Here is a 27,558-nt window from a genome sequence, read left to right on the forward strand (position 1 = left end):
GCACAATTTAATTAGTAGTTTAAAACCTATACATGCTTAAGTTACTCTACAAGAAGATATGTCAAAGAAATAATCAATCTTCCCATGTTTTCTTCCGCCTGCTACTTCTATAGCTTTTCTTCTTCCTTCCTAATTACAACCCTTCAATACAACTCGTGCCTCATATCAAATTTACCGAGTATCATAATTCTTCCAAGTGGTAAAGATACCTCAAGACAAATGCTGGGCATAGAAGCCACAGGGCATAAATATGCAAAGAAGTAAAAAGCTAACCTTTTCAAACAATAAGGCTTCTCTCTCACTTACCAACTTTACATTTCCCTGTATGGCCCCAGAAGATGACTGGTTAGCCAGAGACGGGTAAGATTCCTCAAGGGAGGAACAACCTAAGACAGGCACAGTCGCAGGGGGGCCATCAGGTGAGAAATTGGGGATCAACAGAGGTGAGGCTTAGAACCTCACCCCCCCTGTTCTGAGAGAAATCTTCTGCATACGTGGATGTTCTATTGCCCTTGTCTAGCTTGGATTAACACATAGTCTACAGGCACACACCTGATCATCTACATTTGCTCTCTTACAACACTAAACTATGTTTTCTGCCTTTATCTTGCATCTACCTACCACTTCAGCATTTTATTTAAAATAATAATAATAAAGAGAGAAATGTGGTATCCACATATAAATCAAGTATAAAAATCAAACGAATATTCATATTTGAACTGATTGTTTATAGTTCATAATGCGTGATCAAAACCAAAAGCTTCTGTGATGACTGCCCTTGTACTGTTCACCATGTAACTTATTCACTATGTAAGAATTTGTTCTCCATGTAAGAACTTGTTCGCTATGCTTTAGAAGATTGGAGACTGATGAAAATTAGGCTTGGGGTGGATGAATGATTGTGCATTGAGCATTGACTCCCCTATACAGAATTTTATTGTTGTTAACAACCATTTGATCAATAAATATGAGAGATGCCCTCTCAAAAAAAAAAAAAAACTACAGACTTCCAATTGTAAAATAAATAAGTAACCGGGATGTAATGTATAGCATAAGGAATATGGTGAATATAGTCAAAATATTGTAACAACTTTGTATGGTGATAGCTGGTAGCTAGAATTATCATGTATATAAATGTTGAATCACTGTGTTGTACACCTGAAACTAATGTAATACTGTGTGTCAACTACCCTTCAATAAAAAATAAAAAAATTAAAAAAAAAAAGAATAGAAGAATGATTGAATGTTCAAGTCCAAAAAAAACAGCAGCAGAATCACAGAACCCAAGAATGGACTAACAGTTACCAAAGGGAAAGGGACTGGGGAGGATGGGTGGGAAGGGAGGGATAAGGGCCGGGAAAAAGAAAGGGGGCATTACGATTAGCATGTGTTATGTGGCGAAGGGGGGCACGGGGAGGGCCGTACAGCAGAGAAGATGAGTAGGGATTCTGCAGCATCTTACTATGTTGATGAACAGTGACTGTAATGGGGTTTGTGGGGGGGACTTGGTGAAGGGGGGAGCCTAGTAAACATAATGTTCTTCATGTAATTGTAGATTAATGATACCAAAAAAAAATTAACCAAAACAATTACTAATACAGGTTCAGGATATTGATAAATTCACGAAATGTGTATGTAATTTTCAACTATTCTCTCATGAAAAGGACTGGCCTTTTATCTGCATTTATGGCCTCCTCTGACTATTTGGTTTTAAATACCTGTTCTTTTACACACTGGCAATAATGGTAGATAGTAGACTTTTGAAAAAAGCTTTACTTGTCAGAATTTTAAAAATCGATGACCTACATAAATCTCTTGAATTTCTAAGACATTTCACTTTTAAGGGATATCCAAAAGACAGTACCTTTGGTTTGAGATCTGGGGAACAAAAGGGTGCAGTGATGAGATCTGCAATGCGAACCGTAACCACTTGGTGGCAGTGTTCACCGATCACTTTTGTGGCTTCCAGATCATGGAGAAACAGGATTACACAGTCTGAAAAGCTAGTTTGGGCCAATGAACAGCTGAATTTATAGTGACAACTGGGCCTTTATATTTTGTGATGAAAAAATGGTTGGTTTTATATACTAGATGTATACTGGCACATAATTGCGTTTTGTCCAAATAGTTGCATGGCAAATATGGTTCTACAGCAAAATAGCAGCTTCCCCAGAGTGTTAAAATATCTGTTAATATTAGCCAAGCTCAATTTTCCCCATCTATAATAACATTTTGCTGTAGACATTCTATTTCTTTGTTATTTTGGGGCTACTGAAATTCTCAAGTTTGGGGAAAAGTAAACTTAATCAGTCATATATTTTAATATTTATTAACTTTTAATTATACAATGTATTATTTTTGCCTTTGTAAAAAATTAAACACCGTGTATGGATAAGGCTAAAAGTTTCTTTAATCAGAGCCCCACATATATCTAGGAAAAATGGATTTTTTGTTGTGTGTGTCTTTACAGAAAATAGTATGTATCTCATTTTGCAAGTTCTTTTCACTCAAAACTCTATTGGAAATAATTCTATAATAATTTATTTGCAGCTACCCCATTTTTTCACTCTTCCATATTAATATGAACAAATGACCTCTTATTTAACCATTCTTCTCTTGATGGACATTTGGGTTGTTTCTTTTTTCTTTTTTCTTTTTTATTTCTGCTATTACAATATTACAGTGAATATTGTATGTGTTTCCTTTTTTTACCTGTATGAGCTTATCTCCTGAGCTAATACGGATAAACAGAACTGCTGGATCATAAAGAATGCTCATTTCAAAGATGTTAATAGATGTCTTCAATTTGTTCTCCAAAACTTGTACTTCAATAGTATATGATTGATGTTCCCACATAACCAACAGCTGATACAAACTTTAAAAATGTGTGTCAGTCCAGTATCTAAAGCATACTGCATTGTTGATGTTCTCTGTATTTCCGCCATCTCTATGAAGGTTGAATATCTATGATGACTGGCGTTTCATGTTTCCTCTGCTGAAAACTTTTAGTTGTATTCTTGACCGCATTTCTATTAGATTGTCTCCTTAATTTATAGACGTAATTGATATATTCTACATAGAAGCCCTTGTGTGTTAAAATATTTTCTCCTGTCTTTTTTAACTTGCTGTCCGTAGAATTTTATTTTGATATAATCAGTTTTATTTGTCTTATCCATTAGAGCTTTTGCTTTCTGTGTCTTATTTTGGAAGTCTTTGTTATTATAAAGATATTGTATCTAAGATTTTAAACAATTAATCTAATACTTTTATATTTTATATTTAGATGTGTAGTTGATTTTTATGAGTGGTATGAGACCAGATTGCATACTTACATGTTGAAATTTTTTCAGATATTGTCCCAAAATAATTTATTAGTAATAACATATTTTATCTGAAGATTTGAATGCCATTTGTAACATTTGATACATTTCCATATAAATGGGTCAATTTCTGGAAACAAGTTATTCCTACTGATTTATTCTTGAACCAATATGACAAGTGTTCAGCTACTACAGCTTAATAATAGGCTCTGATTTTTATTCAATCAAGTGTTCTTTGTTCTTTTACAAAATTGACTTTTCTATTCATAACATTTATTTCCACAGAAATTTTAAAGTTATTTTGTCAGGTTGCATTAAAAACCCCACCTGGGATTTTTTCCTGAAATTGCTTTAAATTCATGAGTTAATTGAGAGAAATTAACTAGAAGAACTGACATTTTACAATCTTGAATCTTCCCATATCACATAAATGTGGTACACTCTAATATTACCAGTAATCTACTTGAATGAATTCAGCCCTCTGCTTGTAGATAACTTCTCTCAGTTTTCTGAAAACAGTACCTTCCAACTTTTTAGGGCAGTAGTCTCTAAATTATTTTGGTTACACATCCTTAATGGTACAGTTTGTGAGCATGAAAAAGTATATACAAAGGCGGAGAAAGACAAATACTATATGATTTCACTTATTTGTGGAATGTAAGAACAAAGCAAAACAGCATTAAACTGATAGACTGAGAAGTGACTAGTGGTTACCAAGGGAGAGGGGAATGGATGGGGTGGGGGGTACTATTGAACCACTGTGAAGTACATTTGAAAAAAATTTTTAAATAAAGAAAAAGTACATACCAATAATTTATATGCATTATTGTACTAGTATGTACTTTATAAAATATACGAAGAAATTATTTAAATGATATAAAGATTAACAATAACTTTTAAACAAATATCTTTGGTTTTTTAAACCATTAAAAACAGTAGTGGTAGGAAAATAGCAATAGCAAGATGATTTTAATGAGAACAATATGACTTATGCATATGCTTAATTTAAAATAGTTTTAACACTTCATGATACAGGAATGTGAAGAGCTCACATTTTTATTGCTGTGGGGTATAATTTATGTATAATTAAACTGCATTCATTTAAACTGGACAGTTTGATGTAGTTTGGAAAACATATCCACCTGTGTGAACACCGCCACAACCGCAGCACAGCATGATGCCGTTCCGCCACAGAAGCATCATGTCCTCTGGAGTTAATCTCTTTCTCCACCCCCAGCACTAGGAAATGGATGTTTTCTGCCTTTATGACATAGTTTTCCCATTCCAGAATTATATATATGTACAATCATAAAATATGGATTCTTTTTTATGTCTGGCTTCTCTAAGCATGATTAATTTGGAGAGTATGTGTACCTATAATTCATTCTTTTCTATTTCATGTATTCCATTATATGGACATATCCCAATTTATTGACTCACCTGTTGATTAATGTTTGGCTTGTTTCCTGCATTCAGATATTATGAATAAAGATGTTATGAATATTTTTGTACAAAGCTTTGTAATCACATATGTTCCTTTTATCTTAAGTAAATACTTGTGAGTGGAATGGCTGCATCCTATAGTGGGAGGATTTTTGCACTTTTTGAAAAATGTTTTATTGTGATGATATGTACATAACATAAAATTTATAATTTTAACAATTTTTAAATGTATAATTCAGTAGAATGGAATTGCATTCACAATGTTGTGCAACTTCTACATGCAAAATTTGCCACTTCTATTTACAGAACTTTTTCATGACCCCTAACAGAAACTGCAGTCATGAAGCAGTAACTGTCCATTCTCCACTCCCACCCAACTGCAGGTAACTCCTAATCTACTTTCTGTATCTATGAATTTATCTATTTTAAGTAGCTCATGTAAGTGGAATCATACAATATTTGTCCTTTTGCATCTGGCCTATTTTTACTTAATATCTTCAAGGTTCATCCATGTTGTAGCATTTATCAGAACTGCATTCCTTTTTGTGGCTGAATAATAGATCATCATATGTATATGCCACATATTATTCATCCATTCATCTATTTAGGGACAGTTGGGTTATTTCCATCTTTTGGCTGTTGTGAATAATACTGCAGTGAACATGGGTGTACAAGTATCTGTCTGGATCTCTACTTTCTATTGCTTTGGATATATACCTAGGAGTAGAATTGCTGGGTTATATTGGTAATTCTATGTTTAGCTTTTTCAGGAACTGCCACGGTGTTCTCCATAGCACCTGGACCACTTTGCATTCCCACCAGCAATGCACAAGGGTTGCAATGTCTCCACACCCTCACCAACAGTAGTTATTTTCTGTTTTGTAAAATAATAACAGTTCTGATGGGTATGATATCTCATTGTGGTTTTGATTTGTATTTCCCTAATGACTAGCAACATGGACCATCTTGTCACATGCCTATTGGCCATTTGCGTCTTCCTTAGAGAAAGGGCTATTCAAGTCCTTTGTGCATTTTTTCCTAAGTTCCTTGTTTCTGTTGTTATTGAGTTGTAGTTTTCTACATGTTCTTAATATTAATCCCTTATCAAATATATGACTTGCAAATATGTTCTCCCACCCTGTGGGTAGCCTTTTACTCTGTTAAAAGTATTCTTTGTTGCAAAAAAGCTTTCAATTTTGATGAATTTGAATTTATACCAAATCCAGGGTCATGAAGCTTTCTCCCTATGTTTTCCTCAAGAGTTTTATAGTTTTAGCTCTATGTTTAGGCATTTGATCTATTTTGAGTTAATTTTTGTATATATTGTATATTTGTATATATTGTAATATATATTTTGTATGTGTGGTATATATTGTTAATATTTGGGTATGTTTTATACATCGTATGTTTTGCATATCATTTTGCATGTGGTGCATGTTTTGTATATATAGTGTGATATAATGAGTTATAAGAAATACATATTTGGTCATTCATATATTTTTCCCAGGTATATTTGGTCTTCATTCACAGTTCCTGCAAACACTGCATAGTCTTAAAGGTGAAACAGATGTTTTGTCATGTTAATGAGAGACTTTTGGACACACACATACCCCCCTCCAAGGGAAGGGGCTGGAGGCTGAATCAGCCAATGGCCAATAAGTAGTCAATTATGACTATGAAATGAAGCCCCCACAACACCCATGAGAAGAGCTCTCTCCCTCTTTGCTCTGCTTCGCCTGCTCTGCTTGGTTGAATCCTGCTTTTTGGTCATAAAGAGCTTCTATTCTTGGGGAGCCAGAACGCCTCCACGTGCCACCGAGCCAGGCCCCAAGCTCCACAAGGATAGAAGCTTCTTTATTTGGGAGGTTTCCCAATGTCTCTCTTCATCTGGCTGTTAACTTGTATCCTTTACAGTATCCTTTATTAAAATGGTAAATATAAGTGTTTTCCTGAGTTCTGTGAGCCACTCTAGCAAATTAATTGAACCTAAGGGGGAGGTTGTGGGGACCTCCAGTCTGGAGCCAGCAGGTCAGAAGCACAGGTAACTGCCTGAGGCTTGCAACCAGTGTCTGGAGTAGGGAGGTTGGAGGGCAGTCTTGCAGGATGGAGCCCTTGAACCTGGGAATTCAGGCTGTCTCCCAGCAGATAGCATCAGAATTGAGTTCTCCAACACCCTGCCAATGTTTGAGAATTGCTTGGTGTAAATATGTGTGGAAAGACCCCCACCCACATATTTACACAAATTGGGTCCAGGTACTTGAATGACATTATACTACTATGACTGCTGTGTATAATATTGTTACTGTTACACATATATGTAGGGGAAAAAAATACACCATTGCATGTGATGGCAGGAGGAACTGGATGTGTGCGAATTGCGTATAGTATATATTTTTATGTATGCAATTTTTTTGCAAGTGGATATCCAGTTTATCTAGCACCATTTGTTGGAGACTGTTTTTCCCTGTTAAATAGTTTTAGCACCCTTGTCGAAAATAAACAACAGGAAGGAGCTTTGACACTAGACTTATCCTGAGGAAATGCTCAAGTCCTGTAAGCCGAAATGCAAGCATATTAGACAGTACCTCAAAGCCATATGGAGAAATAAAGATCCCAATAGAGGTAAATGCATGGACAGTTATGAAAGCTAGTATTACTGTAACAATGGTTTGTAACTGTGCGTTTTGTTTTCTACATGATTTAAAAGACTAATACATTTAAAGAAAAATTATTAGACCAAAAGCTATTATTATCATAACTTTGGTTTTTAACTCCAAATCTTGTTTCTACATAATTTAAGAGAATGTATTTAAAAGAATTATTAGTTTGTGTTTTGAGGCACACACTGTACAAAGATGTAATTTTTGTGACATTAACAACTGAAAGGGGTGGGGACAGCTGTAAAGGAGCATGTTATTGAATTAAGCAGGTATAAATTCAAATTAGAGTGTTAATAACTTTAGGATGCTAAATGTAATCCCCGTGGTAACCACAAGGAAAATAGCTTAGAATATGCACAAAGGGAAATGAGAAATTTAAACGTTTCACTATAAAAAATCAACTAAACACAAAAAGAGACTGCAATGCAAGAAATGAGGGGCAGGGCTATAAGGCATACAGAAAATAGTTTAATGACAAAGTCCCTCCTTACCAATAATTACTTGAAAGGTAAGTTGATGAAACACTCCAATCAAAAGATTGGCAGAATGGATAAAAACACGTGAACCAAATATATGCTGTCTACAAAAGACTCACTTGAGATCCAAAGCGCCAAATGAAAGTGAAAGGAATTGCAAAGGTTTTCCATGCAAAGAGTAACCACAAGAGGGCAGGGTGGCTAGGCTAATATCAGACAAAGACGAAATCAAAAAAGAGGCAAAGGACATTTATATTAATAAAACTTTAAATACAGCCAAGAAGACAACACAACTATAAACATTTACACACCTAATGACAGACTGCCAAAATACATGAAGCAACACTGATGGAACTACAGGGAGAAATAGTTCTACAACCACAGCTGGAGACTTCAATATCCCACTCAAATTCATGGAGAGAACCAGACAGAAGAAGTAAGGAAATACAGCATTTAAACAACACAAGAAACCACCTAGATCTAACCGAAATATACAGAATATACTTAGAGAAATAAGCCAGTCATAAAAAGATAATGTACAACTCCACTTACATGAGGTCCCTAAAATAGTCAAAATCATCAAGACAGAAAGTAGAATGGTGGGTGCCAGGGGTTGAGAGAAGGGCATTTGGAATGGGCAGTTATGGCTTCATGGGTGTGGAGTTTCAGTTTTACAAGATGAAAAGAATTATGGAGATGGATGGTGGTGGTTGCCTACTACTAGGAAGGTATTTATTATTGCTGAACTGAACTGTATGCTTAAACATGGTTAAGGTGGTAGATTGTATGTTGGGTACATTTTACCACAGTTCTTTTAAATGGAAAACTTTTATCGAAAGTGTTTACATCTGTGTTCATAAGGGATCTTGGTCTGTCTTTTCTTATAAGGTCTTTGGTTTTAGTATCGTGGCCATGCTGGCCTCAGAGAATGAATTACAAAGTATTTTCTCTTCAGCTTCTGGGAAGTGTTCATATGGAATTATTTTTACCTTAATGTTTGGTAGGAATCACCAGTGAAGCCATTTGGACCTGAAATTTCTTTGACGGAAGATTTTTTACTAAATTTCAATGTTTTAAATAGAGGGCTATTCAACTTACTTATGCTCTTGAGTGAGCTTTGGTAATGTGCGTCTTTCAAGGAATTTGTCCATTTCACTTAAATCGCAAAAACTGGCTCATAATTTTGCCTTGTCATCAATATTTTGTTCTCTTGTTTTTTAATTGTTTCAGGCGAGAGGGTAAACCCAATCCTTGTTACTTCATCTTGGCCAGAAGCTTTAAGTCAGAACCTTTACACTTATTCCGAGATGGAGAGTGTGAGAAACACACTCAGTGGTCCAAATTCAATAAGTGGACATGGAGACAAAGAGAACAGCAGAGCGAGGCTTAATGACGGTCTTGCAAGATCGGGTGTCTGGTGGGCAGACACACCTGGGGAGATTGGTGCCAGTAATTTATCTCCTAGTGCGCGAGTCCCTCCCCTGGTTCCTCATTGGCTGAGTACTACAGGGTTCACATTCTTCCCGGACGTCGCCTAAGCCAGTTATAGCTTTCTTTTACATTTGTCTTAATTGTATTGGTAGGTTTAAAAAACTCAAACAGGTATCACCAGGCCCTTATCAATTCCCCCACCCCCACTCTCAGCCCGAGCAGCTTCCACCACGTGGCCCTTTGTTAATACCTTCCTGTTAAAATGTTTAAACATCCTAGTGGGAATAAATCACATTTAGGTTTTATACTCTTTCCTAACAGAGAGTTATTGGACAGTTTTGAGCAGAGGAGTGGATTTTTTCTGATCAGAGGAGAGGTTACATAATTCTTCTAGTTGCTGTGTTAAGAATAGTCTGAAGAGGGTTAAGGGCCAAATCAGGAGGACAGATTGGGAGTCTATTGCAAGAGACACCACCAGCTTGGATGGTGTGTGGTAGTGGCGGTGGGCAGAAAGTTGTAGGATCTTGGTAAAGAGAGCTGACTAGGATGTCATAAGGATTAGCGTGGGGTATGGGAGAAGTAAAGAATGCTTCCAAGGTTTTTAGCCTGCATATCTCAAAGAATGGAATTTCACTCATTGAGAAGGGAAAGACAGAAGGAGGAACGGAGGAAGGGGCACATGTTCTGCTTGGAAGGCCTTTTCATCCTCCATGTGAAGATGTCAAAGGAGGCAACTGGTTATACAGACTGGAGATGAGGGGGATGGTCTGGGCTGAGGATACCTACTGAGGGTCATAACGGTATCTGTTTTTTAAGGCCCTGAGACTGGATAGTCTTCTAAGGAGTGAGAGCAGGCAGGAAAAGAAATCCAAGACTGAACCTACTTAAAGGTTGGGGGAAAGCAGGACCCACTGCAGACTAAGGAGAAGCGGCCCAAAAAGTAGGCAGAACAGCAGCCAAGGGTGGTGTCGTGGAAACCTAGAAGTGCTTCAAAGAGGTATAGTGATTGTTTATGTCAAATGCTGATATCTCAAGTAATTCACAGATTGAAAATTGTCTACAGGATTTAGCAATTTGAAGTCACTTGTGACCTTGGAAAAAATAGTTTTACTGGTGTGGAGGGGGTTGCTTGGACTGGATTTAAGAGAGAATGGAGAAATTAGAGTGCACACACATAGCTCTTGCTGATGTCAGCTGTTCTTTCAAGCCAATAAGATGTGTATTTTGACATTTTTAACAAGTGTCAAAACACTGAGATTTCATATAGAATAATTTAAAGCAAATTAGAAAATTGTAGACTAAGTTGTCAAGTATGAGAGTTTTATGCTCATTGTTTTGGGCAACAAAATAGAATCAGTTCTCAGTATTTACTAATTTTATATTTGTGAATTCACCTACTCACCAAAACTTACCAGTAAAAGTCCAAAACCAGTACTCACTGTGCTTTCTTTGGTCATTCTTGGACATAAGCAGAGTGGCAAAAAATGTGTCCCCTGAGCTCAGGTCCCCAGCCTGATGCCCATGTTCCCAGCTGAGGTAGAACAAGGTGATACTCATTTCATCTCCTGTGCTGTGAACAAGTGTCCTTTTCCTGACCTATTAATGCTGCGTTTTTCACATTTTGTGCTTTTTGCTGGTGACTTTGCTGTTTAAAATGAACCTCAAATGTAGTGATGAAGTGTGTTAACTCCGGGGAGAGGAAATCCTGGGGCAAAATACCTCTAAAACCAAAATTAGTCCAAAGGAGAAATAAAGTTTAAAACCCATTTATTGCTTACAAACTGCAGTCCCGGGCTGTCTCTCCTGCCCCAGCAGAAAGCAAAACCAGCCCTTCCCCTCACCCCTCACCTCTCAGGTTCAGATAAACCCTCCTTTGCCCAGGTAATTACCCATTGATATGGAAGTGAACTTTTTTCCACTCCTGATGAATGCCTATTGATATGCAGATGCACTAAAGCCATACATCTCTCCACCCCTGAGGACTAAAGCCAGGCTAGATATTCTGGAAATACTACAATTTTACCCACAAGTGTTGTCTGGCATTCCTAAGTGCAAAAAGGCTGTGCTATGCCTTGGGTAGGGAGTAACTTGTTAAGATAAGCTTCCTTCAGGTGAGAGTTATGTTATTGGCCATGAGTTCAACTAATGAATCAACAGTGTATGTGAAACAAGATGTCTAAACAGACACACCAAAAAACAAAGTTATATACTAATAGTTGAAGGCAAATTCTGGTGTGCTAAGACCCTCACCCTTTAAGATCCAGTCACCACCGACCAGATGGTTGCCCACCCCTTAAGATCCAATCACCAACACAGAACACACCCTACCCCTACTCCTTAAAAACACGCTTCCTCATCCACGAGCTGCTGCTCTCTCTCTCTCTCTCTGGGGGCAGCCATTTTCTCTTTCAGATAATAAAATCTCTTGCATGGGCCCGTGTCTCCTGAGTCATTCTTGGTAAGGAGGGTCATGGCGAGATACCCTTTCATTGGTGCCGTGACTCGGATGAGGCTCTCCCATTGACTTTGCTCTTCCTCTGGGAATCTGAGCTGCTTTGGGAACCCTCACTGCCCAGTCCTCCTCCACGGGCTCACCGTCCATTTCCTCAGTTGCTCGTCTTTTTGCCCAACACTGGCCCTCAATTTGGTGAGTTTCCCCTTCATGGTTGACTTAAATGTCCCTTTGGAACCCAGGAAGTGACTGTTGAGTGTCCGGCACCCCCAAGGGCTCCTCTGGGACAGGGACACCCCCAACCATGACTTTCAGCATCATGGTTGATCCCCATAGTCAACCCTTCTCTGCCTCCTCATGGTGAGAATCCTCATTCACTGAGGCCCAGTCTCCCTTTATCTACTCGTAAACTCCTGGTACCAGGTACCGAGCCTCCTCGGCGTTTTCGCCTTGACTGCTTGGTTAGAGGTGGTGATGACCCCCTAACTATGTCTGGTCTCTGCAGCCTTCTCAATCGCTCTGGGACACCTCAGCAACTTGTGAATGGTCTCATTCTCACCATGGGATCTGGCCCCTCCATTCCCGCAGATTCGCCACTAGGGCAAATTATTCATACTCAATAATTTCAAACCCCTCCACCTCACTCCAGACCTCAAACCTTTTAAGCTTATTTGCTACCGTAATGAGATCTGGCCACAATATCCCTTGGACAATCAGTCTAAATGGCCTCCCAAAGGCTCTTTAGATCCTAAAATTCTCCACAACTTATATAACTTCTGTGAGCACACGGGCAAATGGAAAGAGATCCCTTATATCCAGGCTTTCTCCTACCTCCGAACCAAGCCCGTTCTCTGTCTCCTTGCAATCCTAAACATCTTCTCGCTCTAAAAAACTTCACCCCACCACCCACCAATTCCCACCACGTCCTCTGACTTTGACCCTGCTGATAACTCCTCCCTACCGATCTCAAACCCCTACAACTCCCCCTCAACCACCAGTTCCTCTCCCACCCCAACCTCCTTCTCTGCCAGTTCAAAATCCCAACCCTCCCAGCTCCCCTAGTGCTGTTGCAGGAGTCGCAGCACCTCCTCCTCCTCCACAACCAGTTCCCCTTCCCTCACCCAGTCCCACGCCAAGCCCTCCAGTCACTTGCTCTCGAAACCAGATCCTAGCCCCACCATGGGAAGTAGCCAGTACAGAGGGCATTGTCCGGGTCCATGTCCCTTTCTCTCTCTCTGACCTTTCTCAAATTGAGAAAAGATTAGGCTCTTTCACCTCCAACCCAGCTACTTACATAAAAGAGTTCCAGTACCTAACTCAGTCATATGATCTTACCTTTCATGATATTCACATGATCCTATCCAACACACTTTTGCCCGAGGAGCGTAGGTGGGTCTGGGAACAGGCTAGAACTCATGCCGATGAGGTTCACCAAACTACTCCAGCTCATCCAATAGGTGCTGAGGCGGTTCCTGACTGAGACCCTTAATTGGGACTATAATATGGCAGGGGGAGTCACCAGTCAAGATCAATTCATCACCTGCCTCATGGTGGGTCTCAGGAAGTCAGCCAATAAAGCCATTAACTATGAAAAACCCCAAGAGGTTATTCAGGATAAAAATGAGAAATGAGAATCCCTCTATGTTCCTAGACCGTCTCACCAAAGCTCTTTTACAATATACAAACCTAGACCCTGAGACCCCACATGGGAAACAATTATTAATGATCTACTTCTTCACCCAGAGTTTCCTTGATATTAAGGCTAAACTTAGACGTCTAGAGAAGGGACCCTGAACTCCTCAGGCAGAAGTCCTGACAGTGGCCTTCAAAGTATATAATGGAAGAGATGAAAAGGCCTGTAAACAAAAATATCGAATGCTGGCTAAGGCCTTTCAACCTACCCCAACCACTGGTGCTCAGGTATCCTCACTTCCTAAGAAGCAGCCAGGAGGACCTCCTGGTCCATGCTTCAAATGTGGTCAAATGGGTCATTGGGCTAGAGCCTGCCCAAATCCCCAGAAGCCCCCAGGTCCATGCTCTAAGTGCCATCAGGAGGGACACTGGGCTGTTGACTGTCCTCACACACCGAGAGGTGCCAGGCCATCCAGCAATAATACTGCACACATAGACCTTCTGGGTCTGGTAACTGATGATTGAGGGGTCCTAGGACTCCTCCACCTGACCACTACCCAGGGTACAGGAGCCCAGGGTAACCATTGTGGTAGTGGGTAGGCCCATCTCTTTCCTTTTGGACACTGGGGCCACCTACTCAGTCCTGAAGGAGTTTTGGGGACCTACCTCCCTCTCAGTCCTCTATAGTTGGGGTAGAGGGCACACCTTATCAACCTTTACAAACTCCCGTGCTTCACTGCATCTTTAGAGGCATTGCCCTCTCTCACTCCTTTTTGGTGATTCCCCAGTGTCCCATCCCCCTTATGGGAAGAGACCTACTACACAAGGTTGGAGCTTCCATTACTTTTGCTCCTGGACCACGCCTCAACCCCTACTCACCTTCAATCCCACTTTTACTCACCCTCCAACCCACTGCAAACCCACCTCCCTCTCCTTTTCCTCTGCCACCCCATCTAATCAACCCTGTAGTCTGGAGTACCCTCATCCCTTCTATCACCACCTGCCCCCTAGTAATGATCAGACTTAAAGATCCTGCCTCTTTTCCCTCTCAACCTCAGTACCTGCTGCCCTCAAGAGTTTACTGGGCCTGCAGCCAATTATCCAGGAACTTTTATACAAGTGGCCACTACGACCAGCCAGTTCCCCTTACAACACCCTGATACTGGCTATCAAAAAACCTAATGGGTCTTATAGGCTAGTTCAAGATTTAAGAATTATCAGTGCAGCTGTTATTCCAATCCATCCAGTAGTCCCTAACCCCTATACTTTATTATCCACTATCCCCACCTCTTCTACTTACTTCTCCATCCTTGACCACAAAAATGCATTCTTCACGATTCTCCTCCATCCCAATGGGACCACTTACACCTTCAACTCCACAGACTACAAATCCTCCAGTAATCTACTCCACAACCCAAACAGGACCTCCTTACAGCTGCATAAGGCGGCATATGTGCCCTACTCCAAGAACAATGCTGCTTCTACACCAACAAATCCGGTCTCGTCCGGGATGGCACAAAACACCTCTGTGAACAAGCCTCCAAACTCCTAGAAAACTCCCCTATCTGTTCCCTTACCCCTTCAATTGGCTCCTGCCCCTCCTAGCCCCTATTACCTTCATTATTATTATTTTCCTTTTCGTTCTCTGCTTCATTAACCTATTCCAAAAATTCATTCAAAATCAAATTTTGAACATTTCTAACCATACTGTCAACCAGTTAGTTACTCCTCCAGGGCTATCAAGGCCTTCTCATGAAGAATGACAAAACGAGCTAGATGACATCACAAATCATCTCAAGATGCCTGCCCTTACGCAACTTTACAGCAATGGCCTCACTAACCCCAGAATCTGCGCCCCCTTCCAGCAAGAAGTAGCTAGAGAATGAGATTCTACGACCAGTTTCCCAGAGGCCCAATTAAGAAAAGAAAAACATGGGAATGAAGGCAAATACTGGCACGCTAAGACCCCCACCCCTTAAGATCCAATCGCCCAGGTAATGACCAGATGGTTGCCCACCCCTTAAGATCCAATCACCAACGCAGAACACACCCTACCCCTACTCCTTAAAAACGCGCTTCCTCACCCACGAGCTGCTGCTCCCTCTCTCTGGGGGCAGCCATTTTCTCTTTCAAATAAAATCTCTTGCGCGGGCCGTGTCTCCTGACTCGTTCTGGGATAAGGAGGGTCACGGCAAGATACCCTTTCAATAGTTTCACAAAAAAGTCATGGCCAGAGGCTAGAGAAACCATACCTTGTATTTCCCCTAGGAGCAAGGATTCAGTTTTGCTCACTGTTCGCTAAGACTTTATGGAACATAACTCTCCCACATAAGGAGAATCAACTGTAACATATGTTGTAACTCCCAGGAAAGGCAAAATACCTCTAAAACCGAAATCAGTCAAAAGGAGAAATAGTTTAAAACCCGATTATTGCTTAGAAACTGCGGTGCGGACCGTTTCTCTTTCCTTCTCCGGCAGAAGGAAGACCTTCCCCTAACCTGTCAGGTTCAGATAAGCCCTCCTTCGCCCAGGTAATTACCTATTGATATGGAGATGAACTACTGTCTCCACCCCTTAGGAACGCCTGGTTAATATGCGGATGCACTAAAGCCAGGCAAGATATTCTGGAAATATTACAATTTTACCCATGTATGTATTTTCAAACATCTCTTTTAAAAATGACGAGAAAGCAGGTACTTCTTCAATTGTTGAATTGTTAACCCTTACGTTGAAAGGGCAATTTTTTTTAACAGCATCTGCTAGGAAACGTTATCTTTGACAGCCATTTATAGAAAAAAAGTCAACAAATTTGAGAGACTTTTTTGTGAAGCAAAATGTGTATTGGAACATAAATACTAACTTCCAGACAGTTCCTTCTGGGGAGTAAATAGAGACGAATGAGAACAGTGCTTTTAATTGTGTCTGTAACAGTTCTTAAAAATGTGAAGTGAATAAGGCATACTATGATAAATCTGAGCAACGGGCAAATGGTTTCCATTATCCTCTTCTCCTTTCGGCATACTTAAATATCTAACTGTAACATTAGACTACTTGCTGGAGTGCTGCCGCCAGCTGATGGGCAGCGCAGGACTGGTTGTCGTCACGGACCCCATCAAAAGTTTAAGATATATTGTTTACACCAATAGAGTTCATAATAACTTCACGGCTTTAAGGCAGATTCACCGGTCACTAGAGTTATGACCTTATGGCTTTAAAGCTAAAAGTTGCAATAATGCAAAAGCATCATAGTAAATAGCAGCATGAAAGGGCGTCCCCGAATGCGGAGGCGGCGTCTTGGGGTGAGACAGGATGCGGGCCAGACACTTCTCAGGGACTGCAAAGGGATCAGCACGTCGAACTGAGGTCTGAAAGGGGCTGAAAGCTTCCGCGCCAATCCGTGCGCAGCCCTCCCCGGGTTCAAGCACACCGGAAATGGCAGCTCCCGCTGGGGGCGCTGCGGACCCGCGAGCCGAGGCTGCCTTCCAGGAAGCCAAAAAAAAAAAAAAAAAGGCGGGGTGGGGGGGAGAAAGAAAAAGGAAGGATAGTGGCGAGCAGGGTTACGGCCGCCGCCCACACGCCGCGCCCCCGCCTCTTCGCCGGCCCGGCCGCCGCCCTCGGCCCCCGGCCGCTCCCCGGAGGCCCAGTCCTCGGAGCCCACGGCTGGCCGGACGCTGTCCGCTGGCGGGGTCCTCAGGTGCGTACCCCGCCTCCGCCGCAGCCGCCATTGAGAGCCGCTTTTCTTGGAACTTTCTCCTCCCGCGGGCCTGGCGAAGGGGAGGCCCGGGGAGACCAGCCGTCCCGGTGCACGGCGGGCGACGCCCCCTTCCCAGCCCGCAGGGTGGGCCGCAAATCCGGTTCCCGCGGACCGCGCCCCAGGCGTGGGGGGTGGGGCGGGGAAGCCCTACGGAGGGGGCAGTGGTCGCACGCACGAAACGCATATCCCTCTCCTTTCTCATTGGCTGGGTGTGGGCTGGGGGGGCGGGTGTCGCCCGGGGCACTGATGGGTCCTGTGCGCGTAGGTCACGCTCCGCCTGGCGTATGTGGGGCTCTCGCGTTGCTTCCGGACGTGCTTGATTGGTTCGGTGTGGGGGCAGAGTCCCTGCTGTTGCCTGGTAACTGCGCCAGACTCCACGGCTCCTCGACTCCGCCTCTCGTGTCGCTCGTGGCGTGGCGATTCCTTGCTGTGGGTTTTGTTGTGGGTCTTATCCCCGCGGGGCCATCTCCAGCGGTATGTTTGTTCGCAGAAATCCAGTACAGAGGCCAGAAGAGCCTCCAGCCCAAGACTACAATCTGAAACGATTATGGCTTACTTGAAGAGGGAAAGTTTCGCAGGGCTGTATTCTCCCTTCAAACCCAAGCTGTGCTGTTTAATTACAGCTTTGAGACACGCTATAAAATTCGTAAAAGCGTATCATTAAGTGGTATTCACTATGTTCGCATAGCTGTGCAACCATCACCTCTGACTACTTCCGGAACATTTTCAGCACCCACAGTGAAGCCCCATACTCATGAGTCATTCCCCATTTCCCTTCCCAGCCTTTGGCAACCACTTACGTGCTTCTGTCTCAATTGCTCTGCGTATTTTGGATATTTCCTATAAATGGTATCATAATACAGAGTCTGGCTTTTTTCATTCCTTTTTATGGCTGAATAATAATCCAGTGAATGGATATACCACATTTTCATTATCCAGCAACTAATGGATATTTAGGTTGTTTGCACATTCTGGATATTATGAATAATGTTGCAATGAACATTCACGTACACGTATTTAATTTGAAGTAAATGTATGTCTACATATAAGAGGATATTGATCAAAAATGGATATTGTTCACAGCTTCAACCGAAAAATAGAACAGACTTTTTTCCTCCACTTGGCAGAGAAGGCGTGGTTTGTGTGGCCGACCTCTGTGCCTTTGGTGCACATGGGGCTTGGCTGGCTACCCAGCGGCCGGTGTTAATATGCAGGGGTGAAAGGAGCGGGTCACACTTCTTCTTCAGGTTGTTTAGCCCCTGAGGGCTGCTGCCCAGAGCTCTGGGTCTTTAGCCTCAGCAATGTATTCCCTCATTCCCAGGCTGGAGAATTTAGAAGTGAAGCTCACAGGTATCACTCCCTCATCCCTCCCAGTTGCTGACTCCGTGTTTCCACATGCCCTAGACCATTTCAGGGGTGTCTGGCTTTCATCTTACATTTACTACCTGCTATTCTGTCGTGTCTGTGCAGGTCTGCCTCACTTGAGAATGCCAGAGGGTGGATTTTATTCACCTTTGTTTCTCCCATGCCCTTCCTGCCAGCAGCTAATGTTTTCACATAGTAGGTGCTTGATACATTTTTTTTGTTGTTATTATTAATCTACAATTACATGAAGAACATTATGGTTACTGCTTGATACATTTTTACTTGTTTTTAATTTTTATTAATTTACTTGAGTAAGCTAAAGTTCTTGACTGTTAGTCATTTAAATGTGACAAATTTTTTCAATTTTTTTGACACCGAAATACACATTTCTAGTTCTCTTCCATACTTGGTCATTTCAGAATAGAATATTTTGTTGTCTTGAAACTTGTTATTCTATTGAAAAAAACTTCCCCCCAGTTATATTGATTGACATATAACACTGTAGCAGTTTTAGGTGTACAACATAGTAATTTGTTATATGTGTATATTATGAAATCACAAAAAGTCTATAAACAACTGTCACCCTACTTAGGTACAAATGTTTTATTCTAGTGATGAGAACTTTTAAGATCTACTCTCTTAGCAACTTTCTAATATACGATACAGTGTTTTTAACTCCAGTCTCCCAGCTGCATATTACACCCCCAGGACTTATTTATTTTATAACAGGTTTGTGCCTTTTGACCCCCTTAATACATTTCTGCTGAATGGTGAGTTAAGTACACTTGAATTTGTAATTTCCATTCACTGTAGGCCTGGGCTGAGTTGTGGAGAAGGTGGCCCCTCAGGAACTTGTTAATTAACTAACATCAAGGCCTTAGATACCTATTAACCCTTGGAAAGGAGAACTTAAAAACAGTCTAAAAAAAAACCATGCTTCTGTTTCAAGATTTCGGAGGTTTGGTAAATGGAGTGGACGACATTCCGAATGATGAGAATTATAAGTGATAGAAATGAATTCTAGATCAGGGATAGACTAACTTTTTCTGGGAAGGGCCAGATAGTAAATATTTTCACTTTGGGGGACACGTGGTCTCTGTCACATGCAGGCAACCTGCCTTTGCAGGAAAAAAGCCATAGATGAGATGTAAACAAATAAGTGTGGCTGTGTCCCAATAAAACTTTATTTACAAAATAGGTGACAGTCTGGATTTGTCCCACAGGCTGCAGAATGTTGACCCCTGTTCTAGATGTTTGCTTTTCATTAGTAAAATATTAAGTTGAAAAGGAGAGAAAGTCCTCAAGGATCGCTGGGAAAACTATGTGAGGTTTGAGAGTTTTCTTTTAGTTTCTGTCTCCAGCTTTTAAGAGCAAAAAGTTAAGCACTATATAAAACCCGTGATCTAAATGAATATTGCTGGTGCTTCAGATTGAACAGAAATTAAGTTAATAATCACTATGTATGCTTTAGTGGGTATTACTCTGTGGTATAGCTCTCATTGTCAAGGATATTTATCTTTATTAGAATGTATTGATTTTTTTTCTCAGGGAAATATTCTCCAAGGGCAAATCCCCACGTTGGCTTAGAGTCATGTTTCATTATTTTTTATGTTCTTTTAATGCATGTTGGGTTCTAAATCATAACATTTAGAAGACAAGTTTCCTGGCTCCATTTGTTGTTAAGAAAAGGATTGAACAAAACAGTAATTATGAAGCAGTCAGGGGCTTTTTGGTTCTTGCTGGTAGCACAGTTGATACAAATTGATACTGTCTTTTTTGAGTTCCACCTAGTTTCATTCTGCCTATGATTTTATCCTCTTAAAAACCAGAGTTTTGACATGACAGTCCTCTTAGGGTTTTCTATGGTGTAATTTACAGAAATGTTATCTTTTACCACTGGCACTAACAGATGTCAATCAAACAATTTAGTTTTGTGTTTTAGAGGAAGACTTTGTTAAAACTCTATGGAAAGCATTTGTAGAAAATAATAGATACAATGGAGTCATTCCATACACGTTTAACTTATAAGAGTTTAAGCATCCTTGAACTGCAAAAATGAAATGAGAAGAGTAGCTATTTAAATATTGTAGGCACTTTCTGCCATTCTAATATAGGAGCATCTGACTTAGGAGTGGCCTGAAGTGGGAGCCTGGAATACCTCAATCCCTTCAGTGATCTCAGCACAACACATGTGAGTCTAGTGTTCAAAAATGCGTATTTTTCATACATATATGTACTTTGGAGTAGTTTAGCCCCTAAACTACTTCACTGGATGATTAATGGAAGAAACAATGAGCTATGGCTACACTGCAGGAAAAATTGGCCTGCAGGACTCAGTGGGAGATCCCAGTTAGAGGTGTGGTCACAGAGAATCTAGTATTTATGCCATCAGCATGAGCATCAGCAACCTGTGGCAGAAAGATGTGTTCCAGTCGCTGCTTGGTGACTAGCCAAGTACGTGATAAGATTTTAGAGAGACTGAAATACATACTTATCAATGGCAGAATTCAAAAAGAAAAAGGAAACCCAGCACCACAGAAGGATGATCTTCTGATAGCTGAAAGCCCTCCAAGGGGAGTTAACAGATTTCATTAATTACTTATCTGAAAAAATGTGTAGGGTTGGCAAAGTTACATCTGCTGATAAAGAGCTGGAACAGCCTCTCCCTAAACAAAGAAATCAAAGAAGAAAAATGTTCTCTCTGGGATATTTACCACTTCCTCAGATAATTTTGACCATGCTTGAATTTGCTTTTGCATGTACCTCCTTCCATTGTAAGATGGGACTTTGCTGGATGACACATTGTCTTTTGTTTTTTGTCTTTAACAGGGAATTCGTTTACTCTGAAAGAGAATGGTCAAGAGTATCAGCTTCTTAGTTTTACACAGCAGTAACATTTTAAAGAGTTTGCTTGCATGTTTCTCTTTAAAACAGTGCAAATTTACCCACATTAACCCTTTGTTAAAACAGATATTTGCTTCATTTTAGATAAAAATTGGAAAACACATGTTCGGTATATTTAAAGGCTTATTTAAAAATCTTCGTGAGATTTTTGTAACTTCTAATGGGAAAATAAGTTCAGTATTTCAACCAAGTTATGTTGTTGATTTCTAACAATACAGACAATGAATTGGAGTGAAAACTCTTTAAATTTTGCCAATAGACATATTTTGCATAAAATGGAAAGCATTTCAAGTTGTACCTTTCACATGAAATAATGAGGTTTTTTTTTTGGTATTATTAATCTACAATTACATGAGGAACATTATGTTTACTAGGTCCCCCCTCAACCCCCATTACAGTCACTGTCCATCAGCGTAGTAACATGCTGTAGAATCACTACTTGTCTTCTCTGTGTTGCACAGCCCTCCCCGTGCCTCCCCCAACATTACACATGCTAATTGTAAGGCCCCCTTTCTTTCCCCCCACTCCTTATCCCTCCCTTCCCGCCCATCCTTCCCAGTCCCTTTCCCTTTGGTAACTGTTAGTCCATTCTTGGGTTCTGTGATTCTGCTGCTATTTTGTTCCTTCAGTTTTTTCTTTGTTCTTATACTCCACATATGAGTGAAATCATTTGGTACTTGTCTTTCTCCACCTGGCTTATTTCACTGAGCATATTACCCTCTAGCTCCATCCATGTTGTTGCAAATGATAGGATTTGTTTTCTTCTTATGACTGAATAATGTTCCATTGTGTATATGTACCACATCTTCTTTATCCATTCATATACTGATGGACACTTAGGTTGCTTCCATTTCTTGGCTATTGTAAATAGTGCTGTGATAAACATAGGGGTGCATCTGTCTTTTTCAAACTGGGCTGCTGTATTCTTAGGGTAAATTCCTAGAAGTGGAATTCCTGGGTCAAATGGTATTTCTATTTTGAGCTTTTTGAGGAACCTCCATACTGCTTTCCACAATGGTTGAACTAATTTACATTCCCACCAGCAGTGTAGGAGGGTTCCCCTTTCTCCACAACCTCACCAACATTTGTTGTTGTTTGTCTTTTGGATGGTGGCGATCCTTACTGGTGTGAGGTGATATCTCATTGTGGTTTTAATTTGCATTTCTCTGATGACTAGCGATGTGGAGCATCTTTTCATGTGTCTGTTGGCCATCTGAATTTCTTCTTTGGAGAAGTGTCTGTTCAGATCCTCTGACCATTTTTTAAAGGATTATTTGCTTTTTGTTTGTTGATGTGCATGAACTCTTTATATATTTTGGATGTCAACCCTTTATCAGATATGTCATTTATGAATATATTCTCCCATACTGTAGGATGCCTTTTTGTTCTACTGATGGTGTCCTTTGCTGTACAGAAGATTTTCAGCTTGATATAGTCCCACTTGTTCTTTTTTGCTTTTGTTTCCCTTGCCCAGGGAGATATGTTCATGAAGAAGTCGCTCATGTTTATGTCCAAGAGATTTTTGCCTATGTTTTTTTCTAAGAGTTTTATGGTTTCATGACTTACATTCAGGTCTTTGATCCATTTTGAATTTACTTCTGTGTATGGGGTTAGACAGTGATCCAGTTTCAATCTCTTACATGTAGCTGTCCAGTTTTAACAGCACCAACTGTTGAAGAGGCTGTCATTTCCCCATTGTATGTCCATGGCTCCTTCATCGTATATTAATTGACCATATATACTTGGGTTAATGTCTGGAGTCGCTATTCTGTTCCATTGGTCTGTGGCTCTGTTCTTGTGCCAGTACCAAATTGTCTTGATGACTGTGGGTTTGTATTAGAGCTTGAAGTTGGGGAGCGAGACCCCCCCCCCACTTTATTCTTCCTTCTCAAGATTGGTTTGGCTATTCAGGGTCTTTGATGGTTCCATATGCATTTTTGAACTATTTGTTCCAATTCGTTGAAGAATGCTGTTGGTAATTTGATAGGGATTGCATCGAATCTGTATATTGCTTTGGCAGGATGGCCATTTTGACTATATTAATTCTTCCTAGCCAGGAGCATGGGATGAGTTTCCATTTGTTAGTGTCCTCTTTAATTTCTCTTAAGAGTGCCTTGTAGTTTTCAGGGTATAGGTCTTTCACTTCCTTGGTTAGGTTTATTCCTAGGTATTTTATTCTTTTTGATGCAATTGTGAACGGAATTGTTTTCCTGATTTCTTTCTATTAGTTCATTGTTAGTGTATAGGAAAGCCACAGATTTCTGTATATTCATTTTGTATCCTGCAACTTTGCTGAATTCCAATATTAGTTCTAGTAATTTTGGATTGGAGTCTTTAGGATTTTTATGTACAATTTCATGTCATCTGCAAATAGTGACAGTTTAACTTCTTCTTTACCAATCTGGATTCCTTGTATTTCTTTGTTTTGTCTAATTACCATGGCTAGGTCCTCCAATACTATTATATTGAATCACAATGAGGAGAGTGGGCATCCCTGTCTTGTTCCTGATCTTAGAGGAAAAGCTTTCAGCTTCTCGCTATTCAGTATGATGTTGGCTGTGGGTTTATCACATATGGTCTTTATTATGTTGAGGTACTTGCCCTCTGTACCCATTTTGTTGAGAGTTTTTATCATGAATGGATGTTGAATTTTGTCAAATACTTTTTCAGCATCTATGGAGATGATCATGTGGTTCTTGTCCTTCTTTTTGTTTATGTGGTGGATGATGTTGATGGATTTTCGAATGTTGTACCATCCTTGCATCCCTGGGATGAGTCCCACTTGGTCGTGGTGTATGATCCTCTTGATGTATTTTTGAATTCGGTTTGTTAATATTTTGTTGAGTATTTTTGCATCTGTGTTCATCAGGGATATTGGTCTGTAATTTTCCTTTTTGGTGTGGTCTTTGCCTGGTTTTGGTATTAGGGTGATGCTGGCTTCATAGAATGAGTTTGGGAGTATTCCCTCCTCTTCTATTTTTGGAAAACTTTAAGGAGAATGGGTATTATGTCTTCTCTGTATGTCTGATAAAATTCCACAGTAAATCCATCTGGTCCAGGGGTTTTGCTCTTGGGTAGTTTTTTGATTACTGCTTCAATTTTGTTGCTGGTAATTGGTCTGTTTAGATTTTCTGTTTTGTCCTTGGTCAGTCTTGGAAGGTTATATTTTTCTAGGAAGTTGTCCACCTCTTCTAGGTTTTCCAGCTTGTTAGCATATAGGTTTTCATAGTAGTCTCTAATAATTCTTTGTGTTTCTGTGGGGTCTGTCGTGATTTTTCCGCTCTCTTTTATGATCCTGTTGATGTGTGTTGATTCTAGTGTTCTCTTAATAAGTCTGGCTGGAGGCTTATCTATTTTGTTTATTTTCTCAAAGAACCAGCTCTTGGTTTCATTGATTTTTTTTCTATTGTTTTATTCTTCTCAATTTTATTTATTTCTTCTCTGATCTTTATTATGTCCCTCCTTCTGCTTTTAGGCCTCATTTGTTCTTCTTTTTCCAATTTTGATAATTGTGACTTTAGACTGTTCATTTGGGATTGTTCTTCCTTCTTTAAATATGCCTGGATTGCTATATACTTTCCTCTTAAAACTACTTTCACTGCGTCCCCCAGAAGTTGGGGCTTTGTGTTGTTGTCATTTGTTTCCATATATTGCTTGATCTCTATTTTAATTTGGTCATTGATCCATTGATTATTTAGGAACATGTTAAGGCTCATGTGTTTGTGAGCCTTTTTGCTTTCTTTGTACAATTTATTTCTAGTTTTATAACTTTGTGGTCTGAGAAGTTGGTTGGTAGAATTTCAGTCTTTTTGAATTTACTGAGGCTCTTTTTGTGGCCTAGTATGTGGTCTATTCTGGAGAATGTTCCATGTGCACTTGAAAAGAATGTGTATCCTGTTGGTTTTGTATGTAGGGTTCTATAGATGTCTATTAGGTCCATCTGTTCTAGTGTGTTTTTCAGTGCCTCTGTGTCCTTACTTATTTTCTGTGAAATAATGAGTTTTTGATGATACATTCTAGATACTGATTTGCCACAAAAGAATTACATAACCCGTAATATGGACCATACAATTTTTAAAAATAGAAATGCTTAAATAATTGACATAGAGTATGGCCAGTTTAAAAAAATAATTTTTTTAATTTTGAAGCAATCTTGAACTTACAGAAAAATTGAAGTAGGGTACAAAGAACTTGTATTTTTTCTGAATCATATGAGAGAAATTATCAACCATAGGCTCGGCTCCATCACCAGCAGATACTTCACAATGTGTATCTCCTAGGAACAGGAAACAGGGATTTCTCCTACATAACAACAATATTGCAATAAAAATGAAATTAACCTAGGTATATTAAAATCCCAAGACCTCATAAAGTTTTACCAGTTGTACCAGTAATGTTCTCTATAGCAAAAGAGAAAATATTTACAAACCACATATAAAGGACTTGTAACCAGAATATGTAAATAACTCTGTCAACTCAGTAATAAAAAATAAGCAAACAATTCCAATTTTAAAACACAAAAATTTGAACAGGCATTTCTCCAAAGGTATATGGATGGTAAATAAGCACAGGAAAAGCTTCCCAGCATATTTAGTAGGTAGGAGAATTAATAAACCCACAAAGTGGTACCACTCCCAACCTAATAGAATGGCTAAAGTGTTTTTTAAAGCTGACAACACTATGTGTTAACAATGATGTGGAGCTGCTAGAATTATCATGCATTAGTGGTAGGAACACAAAATGGTACAGCCACTTTGGAAAACTGTTTGATATTTTCTTATAAAGCTAAAAATAACACAGTTAACATATGACCTAGCAATCCCACTCTTAGGTATTTACACAAGAGAAATGAACTCTTAGGTATTTACACAAGAGAATGAAATTTTAGGTTGTTGCAAAAGCCTGTGTATGAATAGTCACAGTGGCTTTGCTGGTAATCATGATAAAACTGCAAACTCAAATGTTAACTGGCAAAAGAATGAACCAGCTGTGTTGCATCCCTACAATGGAGCACTCAGTAATAAAAAGAATCAACTACCGAGATGCCCAAGAATGCAGTGGATGATTCTGGAACAATCAAAACTGCAGGGGCAGAAAATAGATCAGTAATTGCCAGGGGTTAGGATGGGGGCTGTGGATTGACTACAAAGGTGCATGGAGGAGTTTTGGGGGTGATGGAAGTGGTCCATACCTTGATTTTAGTGTTGGCTTCATGACTTTATATTTTTTCAAATGTATAGAATTGTGCACTAAAAAGGGTGAACTTTATTATATATAAATTTTACCTTAACTAAAAAAAATTTTAAATAACATAAACATGTATTTCACTTTTAATAAAGAAATGAAGCATAATCCTAATAAGGACCTAGTTTACAGCAGTTAAAGGAATTTGTACAATAAAACATTGGTCTTAAAAGAAATCAGAGTGAAGGATCATTTTGGCCGTTTTTCTTCTTGCTAAGTAAAAGATGCAGACAGTGTTGGAAGTCACAGGTGAGTGTCCCCTCTGATTGTTTTTGATCTGCTTCATTGAGAGACTTCTGAACCTGGACTGTTGTTTTAAGAACACAGAACTCTGTGTCCTATGATTTTTTTTTCTTTCATTTTACAAACCACCTACACGTAAACATTTTAAGCCCATATTCCAGGCACTGGGGAGTGAAGGAAGCACTATTTCGCCCACGAGGCAGATGAGTGAGGACTACCTTGGCCCAGGATGGGTGGTCACTCTAACCCTAGGACACCTGCCCTGCCAGCCCCATATATCGGCTCCATGAGCTCTGCCGCCTGCCCGTCTGCTCCTCCACTGTGCGCCTAGTCCCTGCTTCACCGTGAACTCCTGCACAGCCCTGAGCAGGCTGCCTCTCCTCTGTGTGCATGGAAATAATTTTTCCTTTAGAGGGTGTATGAGTATTAAATTGGATGATTGGAAAAGCACTGGCCTGTTGTATGTAGTTGATAAATTATTTAATTTCCTTTTTCTCCACCTAACCTCTCTTTGATTTCATTTGATTTTTTTAACAGCTTTATTGAGATAAAATTCACATATCATAGTTCACCAATTTAAAGTGTACAATTCTATGGGTTTTGGTATATTCACAGAGATGTGCTTCCATCACCA

General features: G+C 40.0%; 1 protein-coding gene across 3 annotated transcripts in view; it reads left to right on the forward strand.

Annotated features, from left to right (window-relative positions):
- Positions 1 to 27,558, forward strand: part of GTF2IRD2B (GTF2I repeat domain containing 2B) — an 88,360-nt gene that overhangs the window by 12,443 nt on the left and 48,359 nt on the right. The window contains exon 1 of one of the 3 annotated variants that reach the window (XM_057487220.1): positions 16,292 to 17,108. The exons of 1 other annotated variant lie outside the window; for it this stretch is intronic. In XM_057487220.1, the coding sequence (XP_057343203.1) occupies positions 16,847 to 17,108 (262 nt within the window). In that variant the 5' untranslated portion in view covers positions 16,292 to 16,846. Of the gene's footprint in view, positions 1 to 16,291; positions 17,109 to 27,558 lie in introns of those variants that run through there. One more of the 3 variants, XM_036887377.2, reaches the window with a different exon arrangement.

Source organism: Manis pentadactyla, chromosome 10 (genome assembly GCF_030020395.1).
Source record: "Manis pentadactyla isolate mManPen7 chromosome 10, mManPen7.hap1, whole genome shotgun sequence".
Classification (NCBI taxonomy): domain Eukaryota; kingdom Metazoa; phylum Chordata; class Mammalia; order Pholidota; family Manidae; genus Manis; species Manis pentadactyla.